This window comes from Cryptomeria japonica, chromosome 5 (assembly GCF_030272615.1).
Source record: "Cryptomeria japonica chromosome 5, Sugi_1.0, whole genome shotgun sequence".
Taxonomy (NCBI): Eukaryota; Viridiplantae; Streptophyta; class Pinopsida; order Cupressales; family Cupressaceae; genus Cryptomeria; species Cryptomeria japonica.
This window is the reverse complement of record NC_081409.1, coordinates 626,567,414-626,577,121: the sequence shown is the minus strand read 5'-3', so window position 1 is coordinate 626,577,121 and position 9,708 is coordinate 626,567,414. Positions and strand designations below refer to the sequence as shown.

At 35.0% G+C, this 9,708-nt stretch overlaps 1 protein-coding gene across 6 annotated transcripts; it reads right to left on the bottom strand.

Annotated features, from left to right (window-relative positions):
* Positions 1 to 3,091: 3,091 nt before the first annotated feature.
* Positions 3,092 to 9,461, bottom strand: LOC131055069 (probable copper-transporting ATPase HMA5). Of its 6 annotated transcripts, none has more exons than XM_057989703.2 (8): positions 9,319 to 9,461; positions 8,864 to 9,013; positions 8,406 to 8,708; positions 6,580 to 7,980; positions 5,942 to 6,196; positions 5,664 to 5,786; positions 4,412 to 4,900; positions 3,092 to 3,603 (listed from the first exon to the last, which is right to left on the bottom strand). In XM_057989703.2, the coding sequence occupies exons 3-8, from the start codon at positions 8,700 to 8,702 to the stop codon at positions 3,142 to 3,144; spliced, it is 3,027 nt and encodes a 1,008-aa protein (XP_057845686.1). In that variant the 5' UTR covers positions 8,703 to 8,708; positions 8,864 to 9,013; positions 9,319 to 9,461; the 3' UTR covers positions 3,092 to 3,141. The 6 variants fall into 6 exon arrangements, with proteins under 6 accessions (XP_057845686.1, XP_057845688.1, XP_057845687.1 ...); XM_057989705.2 differs by having other exon boundaries at positions 8,864 to 8,979; positions 9,319 to 9,458; XM_057989704.2 differs by having other exon boundaries at positions 8,864 to 9,002; positions 9,319 to 9,442.
* Between the last annotated feature and the right edge of the window lie 247 nt (positions 9,462 to 9,708).

The following is a 9,708-nucleotide window of genomic DNA, read 5'->3' as shown; positions in this document are numbered from 1 at the left end:
GTGATTTACGTTATTGGTTCTTGTGCATTTATGATGCTCTATCTTGGTTAGCCGAATAGTGTATTGAGAGTTCCTTGTTTGATTGCTTATGTTGTTGATACCTAGGTGCATGATTAGGGGGAGTGGGATTCCATGAGTCTGTCGATGTCACGAGGAATAGACTACTAGGATTCTTGAGTAAGAGAGTCGGGGTCTAGACTATTTGGATAGCTCATTGGAGGTTTCCATTGTAATTGATAAGTGATAACATAATAAATAATACTAGGTGGTTTGGGTAGAGTAACTCATCTAAGCAAGATAATAAATGTGTTTGGTAATGCCTATCTCATGGACCAGATACCAGAGTGAGGTAGAAGATCTGGTAACCAGGTAAACCAAACTCCCTTGATTTCCTCAAAGGTTGAGACGGTTCTGCATGTGTATCCTATGTGGTAGCATGTGATGACACTCTTTCCCTACATGTTGATCCTAATTCCTTATGCCTTGGTGGTGAGTCACCTCTGGAGATTTCTTGGTTGTTTTGTATGTTTTCCTTGGTTGTGTTGGAGTTATTTCCTCTTTGGATGATAGGTGTCAGCTTAGATCTAGAGTGTGTGTGGGATCGTGTGTCATCTGCTAGCACGGGGCTAGTTCCTTTGGTTCCACATGGTCAGGTGGTTGGTGGATTTCTTCCATTGGGATGTTCTTCAGTGGATGCGTTTCTTGGATGCTTTACGTTGATGTGGATCTCTTATCTCTTCAGCTCGTGGATGGATATTTGTAGCAACTTATTGATCACGATTCTTTAGACATATAGATGTAATTGTATTTAAGAGATATGCTCATTTTTGTAAAAGACATTTTACTCATGTATCTAGTAGATGTATTAGGGAAATGATGCATCATGTATATCTTGAGAATAATTCATTAATTGGAAATATTGACATTGAAATATGGATGTGTACCTTGTATTTAGATGATGTAATTAGTTGATATTGCTAAGGTTAATAATGTGGTAATTGGTATTGAAATGTTTATTTGAAGTTAAAGGAAACAATTGGTTGGGTTTAGGAACTTTTGGTATTGGTTCTTTAAAATGAACTAAAAGGGATGGTTAGAGTATTCAAATGGATGTAATTTAATCTATGTTACAGTGATGGATCATAAGTGTATGTATGTAGAGATAGATGAATACCATGTTTAGGTTGCACTTGGTTAATGAAAATTTATATGGTACCATGCTAGGAATGAATGCTTTCAGTTAGGATTTGTTAAGTGTGTAGTTAAAGTAGTGGTGTTGAGATACCCTAGGGAAGGTAGATGTTATAATGTGTTTTATTTTCGCTTGCGTATCATGATTTGTGTATTATGTCTATGATGAGTGATTGTATGTTGTGTTAATGAATGTTGAATGCATATGAGTAGTTGAATATGTATATGTAGCATTAGTTTATATGATGTTTTAAAAAAAAGAATGGTTATCTCTATTTTGCATGTTAGTAAGTGTATTTCTCTAGGGTATTTTGGTGGGCATTACAACTAGTAATACTCCCATTGAAACCACAAAAATTCCAACAATACTACAAGAAAGATGTCCCCTTCTATAATCTAGTTAAATCTTTGATAAAAAATATTGAAATACAAGGTAAATGGTCCATAATAGAAATAATAAACAATATCCAATAAACTCATATTTATAAAATAATGGAGAAGTAACATAGTAAATCAACAAAATTATAAAATGCTAACCCTTACACTAGATATATGTAGAGAAACCCTTGTGGGAGAGACTTCACCCTAAAGAGACCCAAGCTCGTATTGTTCTCAAAAGATGAGGCAATAATATGATTCACTTACACTCATGATAATGAATTGATTACATAAGAGTGCCTACAAATGAATATTACCATCCATTATATCATGCCTCCAATATGCAAGAAAAATGAAAACTAGAAACCATCAAGTGGTATCCAAAACCATGAGGTGTGATAGAAATATAACACCCCTATAGTCATGGTCAAGCATATTGGACTAGCATATAACTCCTCTTACACTTTTTACACATAGTAGTAGTAAATTTAGTTATAACAATCAAATCAACTAAACCTAGTTCTAAGCAATCCATAAGCATATTGATTGCCTTGTTATAGCACTAAATATGAAAGATTTTCTTACAACTTACAATCTTGATTGATGATTTGTAAACTATTAATTTTTTTTTTACTCAATATTTAAAGTATTACGAAGAATAAATGAATTTTTTCCATCACATGAGTGTCCAACTTAACCCTATTCTATAATATTTGCAATACGTAAAGTAAAAATGACAACCAATCTTAACTTGTATTTATTTAAATATTTCTTTAAAAAAAATAATTTTAATAAAATAAATTAAATCAAAGGTTTATATAATTTTTTAATAACTCATTAAAAATAAGGGTTTTTAAATCCCTTAGTTTTTCCCCACCAAATATATAGTAATATTATCTAAAGTAACCATTGGCATTAATAAGATAGATCTCTAGAAGATAATTTGGGAATCAACTAGATTTTATACAATAATCATGTAGTAGACTCTTATGTGATACATTTCAATTTACTTTTAATAAAATATTTTGAGATAATATTGTTTCAAGATTGAATTGTGTTCAAGATTTTTGAATCAATGTTTAGAATCACATTTCTGATCCAAGAAAACCATTATAAGAATAATTATAAAAATTATAAATTTATTTATATTATAATTCTATATCACACTTATTTTTTTATTATTAAAATTAGAAATTAAAATATTTTAATAATAAATAAATAACGGATTATAATCGACGTTAATAAACTTTATACAAATTTCTATGCAAAATTTTTGTAAACAATGTGTTGTCTAAGATGAAAATAATTTTCAAAGAATGTTATTTAATATTCAGCTATATGTGACTCAAAATATTTTTTAGTTTTATCGTCCCACTGTAATTATTTCAGATTGTTAATGTTTTTTTTCAAGTGCAGCTCACATTAATTCGGACTCATTATTATTATTATTAATGATGCGAGCATATGTTTATTAACAATATATGGAATTGGAATTTTTCCAGTTTCCCAACACAATGAACTGTTCAATTCAACTCTGTCCACAGACTTGTTTCTCATAAATAGAGGACAGATTTAGACTATTCCATCAGACTTAAAATACTCTGCCTTACTACCAGGAAATTCACTTTTCATCTCTTCTGTTGTCAGTGCACTTGGCTGCTTTGGTGGCACATAATACCTCAACAAAAGAGAAGAACAGACAACACTGAGAGAAGAAGTAGCCATGGCAGCCCCTGCAACCCATGGAGGAAATCTGAATCCAGTAAAAGGAAACAACACCCCTGCAGCAATGGGAATGCCCAGGATGTTGTACCCAAAAGCCCATATGTAATTGAGCTTGATTCTGAAAAATGTCTTTCTGGATAAATCTATGGCAGTTATAACATCCACCAAGTTGCTTCTCACCAACACAATATCAGCAGCCTCAATTGCTATATCTGTCCCTGCACCGATTGCCATCCCCACATCTGCAGCAACCAGAGCTGGTGCATCGTTTATTCCATCACCAACCATTGCCACTGCCAAACCGTCTGCCTGCATTACAGAGGAGGGAAAATGATGTTAAAACCTTAGGCTTCAGAAAATTTCAATTATATTAATAAGGACTATGGAGTATGGACTATAGAAACTTAATATCTCTGATTCTTAAATCAAATATAATAAATTTTATAATCACCATTCAGGTGGCGCTGTTACAGCGGTCATCTAATTTCAAGTTTGCTCCACAAAGACCCAGGGACCATTGAATCCTTCAAATTTAAGTATAAAAGCAATAAAAATTCTATAATTTATCTATGGAAATTGGAATCTACAGAACCATGCAGTAGACATGACAAAGACTGACAACCACTTGGCAAGAGAATCCAAAAAGCAAATGCTAACAGCAGCTAAGCAATTTTGGTAAAGACAACCACCACATGACAAAAGTTTTTTGTTTTTAAATGTGAACAGCAATTAAGGATGCCTTTTATGAAGGGGTTACAGAACCATTTTCATGAAGCCGCGGGGATTCTAATGAGACAAAAAAAATTGTTGTTTTGAAAAGTTAAAATCTTTAAATAGGAGCTCCTAGAGGAGATACATTTGAAGTAGGGTTGGAAAATTCGTCTGCAAATTTAGAAGATTTACTGTCAATAAATTTAACTTTTATCCACCATGAAAACATCATTGTCCTTATTAATAGGACCACCAACGTCTGTGAATTTCTAATATTATAAAATTCATGAAACCACCTACCTGTAAAATATTTATAAAAATTTCAAAGACCCACAAGACAGTTGCATAATTCCAGAAACAAGACCAAATTTGTAAAACAATTTTGTAAATGATAGGAATTTCATACCTGCAGTTGCCTTATTTTTTCTACTTTTCCATGGGGTGGCACTTCCGCCGTGACAGATTCAATACCAACCTCCTTAGCTATGGATTTAGCTGTACCCCAATTGTCACCTGTTACCATAATGGTTCTCAATCCCAGTGTACCTAGCATACTGACAACCTCCTTTGCTTCTGGCTTCACTGGATCGGATATGGCAATGAGGCCGACTATTTCTGCATCAAATGCAACCAACACTCCTGTTCTAGCTTCTTTTTCAACATCCTTGAGATGCTTATTAACATCTTCTGGAATGGAAATGTCAGATGCCACCATCATTTGCCTGTTGCCAACAACCACTTGCTTATTGTTGACAAGAGCCCTGATACCTTGGCCTGTCACACTTTGGAAATCTTCTGCTACTAAGAGGTTGGACATTGTCGAATTGTCGTTTATGCTCCTCAAATTTTTTGTATGCTCAACAATTGCCTTGGCAAGAGGATGTTCACTGTTGGCCTGCACATAGTTACAGTAGCCTAAAATAAGCGAATCTTAAGCAAAATTACTGAAACTCAAACCTAAAAGAAAAGACCAGTATAAATCTGCCTCAGCTTCAAAAATTAATTAGTAGTTTTCTTTAGGCCATCAATCCATATACATAAACCATGGGTAAGGAGCCCTCTGTTACTGTTTATTTAAGTATGCCACACACCTCTAAACCTTTGCAACTTTAAGCCATGGAAGCAATATTTCCAGTCAAGCATTATACTAGAAAGGGTTCCTTCCAGAATACCCAAGGTGTGTCTTTTCAGTTAAGTATCCATAAGTTCTCACCTATATTAAATAGCAAATTATATTAAATACCACTTACTAAAACAATTTAATTACAAAATGTAAACCTTAATATCCAGCTAGACACAGTTTCGTGGGACCTAGATCTCAAGAAATTGATGGGCGCATAAGCTCCCATGTGCAACAAGTCTACAAATGCAATAAAATATTCACTGACAAGCTATTTTCTGTATGATACTCTGGTTTACAATCTTAGCTCTCTTCCAGTCATAATGGAGATCTTCAACTTTTGCTTGGTATTTTAAATTACTCATATCATGGACTTTCACAGTTAAAATCTTATTGAGGAAATTTTAGTAGTGAAACCCTCATTGATTCTCCTTGGTGCGACAAGGGATCTTGGAAGAACTTGTACTTCTTGCCTCCTAATGTATAATGCTCAAATTAAATTCAACCAGTATTTCTGTGATGTATAACCAGAACTTACTTCAGCTGAAGCAACTATATTATAGAAATCCATAAGAGCAGTTGTCGTAAAACACTTTGTGCCAACAACAATAGGTTTTCCAGTCGTCAATGTTCCTGTTTTGTCAAATACAACACATTTCACCTGCGAAGACAACAAAAACAACGAAGTAATTTATTAGTTAATTCGTGTCTCCAGATGATAGACTTGACAGTATTGTAATCAGAAGTTTCTGATTTAGTTTGGATCTTATTTATTATGCAATCCAACTTTGTAAGGGTAAATGCAATTCCCAATACCTTGTGGGCATTCTGAAGTGCTAGACCACCTTTGATAAGAACTCCCAGGGACGCACCTTTTCCAGTGCCCACCATGACAGCAGTTGGTGTTGCCAAACCCAAAGCACAGGGACAGGCAATCACCAGAACTGAGATCCCAAACTGCAGAGAAAGCTCAAATTCACCCATTGAAGGAGGTATCCATGACTTGGGATATGATCCCACGAGTCCTGCTATATACCATGCCAACCAGGTGACAAAAGCCACCATAACAACCTTCAAAACATAAGAGAAATAGTTTCAACTTTCTTTTGCATATCAGATTACAATGATTTGTAATCAGCTCTAAGAAACACACTTCTAGAATTCTAGACATATCAAAAAACTTCACTTCCAATAGCTTATTATTTGTTCCCATGTTGGACATTAGACAGTGATATATGTTTTAATTTTTATTGCATGACAATTTATTCTGTTCTTTGCACTGAAGCCTTCTTGCAGTATACATAAAATGGCAGCAGATGTATGGTTAGCCCCAATGAAGAGGTCAGTGTCAGCTTTTTATTGTAACATGACCTACTTTATGAAATGATTATTTTCAATAAAATGAAAATCAACTTATATGCTATTATGTTAGAAAGAGAGTTTAAACTACAAACCATTGGAACAAAATACTTTGAAATTGTGTCTGCAAGCATTTGAACCGGAGCTTTCTGCATCTGGGCAGTCTCAACAAGCCTGACAATTTTTGCAAGAGTGGTTTCAGAACCTACATGAGTAGCTCTAAGATGCAGCATTCCAACTTGATTCATGGTTCCTCTAAATACTTTATCACCAATCCTTTTTGTGACAGGTCGAGGTTCTCCTGTCAGCATACTTTCATTCACATGACTTTTGCCCCAGATTACCAGTCCATCTGTGGGTATCTTATCACCTGGGATAACTTTGATAATGTCATTCCTCTGAATTAGATCACTGCTGATCTGGCGTTCAACCATGATGTTTCCTCCGTCATCTAATATAAGCAAGGTTGCTTTCTCAGGAGCTAATTCCATCAATTTTGCTATGGCTTCTGAGGTTTTTCCTTTGGCCAAAACTTTAAGAAACTTCCCAAGTAGAATGAAGCAGATTAGCATGGCACTTGTTTCAAAGAAGTCTATGCTTCTAAAGTTCATTGAAGTTGCAGCCCTTATCATCGAATATAAGGAATAAAAATAAGCTGCATTTGTCCCAAGGGCTACCAAAACATCCATATTGGCTGATCCATGTCTCAAAGAATTATAAGCACCAACATAAAATTGCCATCCAACTATGAATTGCACAGGTGTACAGAAAACCCATCTCAGGAGCTCCCCTATCGTTAGCATATTTACTAGCCTCTCATCCAATTTGTCTTTGACCTTAGGAATATACATGAAGACCATGGAAAGAAGGAAAACAGGCACACCTAATATGCAGCTCCAAAGCAAGTATTTACCACTCCGCTTAACTTCTTTGCTTCTCTCTTGTCTGCTGGATCCTAAATTCTGGTTTATTAAACTTGCCTTGAACTGGGCTAATTCATATTTTGTCTGATCCACAGCCTCTATAAAATATCTGGGTCCTGACAGGTCAGGATCATACCCCACTATAACCTTATCTCTATTTGCATTTATTTCTACAGATTTTACACCTGGTAAGGCTTGTAATGAACGCTCAATGGCCTTCATTGCTCCAATTGAGTTGACCCCTTGAAGCTGTAAACAAACTTGGTCTCTATCCTCTCCTGCATTTTTCAATTGAGCTTCAAAACCCATGTCCTCAACTGCATCTATTAACTGTTGAGGATCAATCTGTCTAATATCATAAGATATTTCAGCTTCCTCCGTTGCTAGTGCCACACAGCATTTTTGGACTCCTGAGAGTTTTTTCAGCGAATCTTCAATTGTTGATGAACAAGCAGTACAAGTCATCCCTATTATTCGAAGACGGCAAATCCGTGCAGGCCTCCCCTTCATATAATCCTCAAGCAATGTGGCCTCAAATCCTGCATCTTCAATTGCCTTCTGTATATGTTTTTCCTGTTCACAAATCAAGGTATTGTTAGATGTATGTTGGCCTAAAATGTAACCACTACATTCAGAACTGTATATAAGAAAACATAGCTGCGTGATTATGAAATGCTAATCTATTTGAAACATTTCTCTTCATAAAGATGCATCAATTAAGCCTGAATGCAACACAAAGATTGTACTTTTATACCACAAACAAGCAAATTGCCTTCTCGTATATGTTTTTCCTTTTCACAAATCAAGGTATTGTCAGATGTATATTGGCGTAGAATGTTTACCACTACAGTAAAAAAATGTGTAAGAAAATATAGCTGTGTTAATAAAATGCTAATCTATTTGAAACCTGTCTTTCCCTTCAGAAAGATACATATATTTAGCCTGAATGCAACACAAAGATGAAGAATCTGAATTTTGTACGCTTTCAAACAGCTTACATTCAAAGACGCAGGCTGATAGAGAACCAGAGCTTTGTTATTGAGAACAGAGATTGTAGAATCAACAACTCCTGGAATTTGTCTCACAACCTTCTCTACAGAACAGGCACAGGTAGAGCAATCCATGCCTGTTACCCTGAATGTTACTTGCAAGGCATTTTGAACTTGTGGGTCCTCTGCAACACTAACCTCATGAGCTATATCAGTGAATTCTAGTGCTCCTCCTACTGTATTGATGTGTACAACTTGATTATACATCTGGTCATAAAATGTGCAACCTTCCTTGGACTGGTACATTAAAATCTGACAAAAAACATTCCATAAACAACAACAAAAAAATAATCAGCAACATGCATTCTTCTCAGACATACAAGCAAAAACACAATTCATGTAGCTGTATCCTGATTCAACAAACTCTGTCCTTTTGTTTTAAACTTGAGCATTGAATATATACGTACTGTTCCCTCGAGCTCAGGGCACCTAAGTCACAAAAAGACGAATTACTGGCTATCAAAATCTTGAGCTTTAACTGAGAGCTATTGACTTTCCAGCAATGAAATCTGTAACTGCCAGTCTGTTCATCAGAATGTGGGCCTCCTGAGCAACAGCTTATGATACCCCAAGCATAAAGTAAGCATAAAGCAGAACTCATCCAAGAATCTGTGTCACTTAAACTTTTGTTTTTAAAGTAATAAGAAACCCAATTTTTTAACAGATTGTTGAAGTAAATGTTTTTGTTTCTCCCAACTTGAAGACAGAATGTGGCTGACAATTGACAGTCCAAAGCATGAGCAGAGGGAAGATTTACGTAAGAAAACAAACTAATTTGGTTTGTTCCAACTAAAACAGTTTTCCAAAGACAAAATCAAGCAAGCTGTAACATAAAAACATGCAACAAACAAATTAAACATACTTTAATGCGAGCTTTCTGCATCAATTTCTATGTAAAGAACTCCATTAAAGAGCATCCCAGTGCCGAAAAACACCAGAGATGTTATTATACATGCACAGATTACGTGACTAAAACATATGAAAAAGCCCATATAACAGCTAATATATATGCCATTACTCCAAAAATAGTGAAAGAATATTTCTTTTCTTATTCCACCTTTCAACATAACAATCAGGTGACAACCACCCGGCATGAGTGGAGAATACCCTGTCTTGATGAGGTATTTTATTACAATATACTGGTTGCCTCATTGATCTCCAATAGAAATTGGAATCTTTGGGGGCAATAATCTAGTGTTGCTATGAAAATCTTTCTTTATAGATCTCATTGTTTATATTCAATTTATAATTT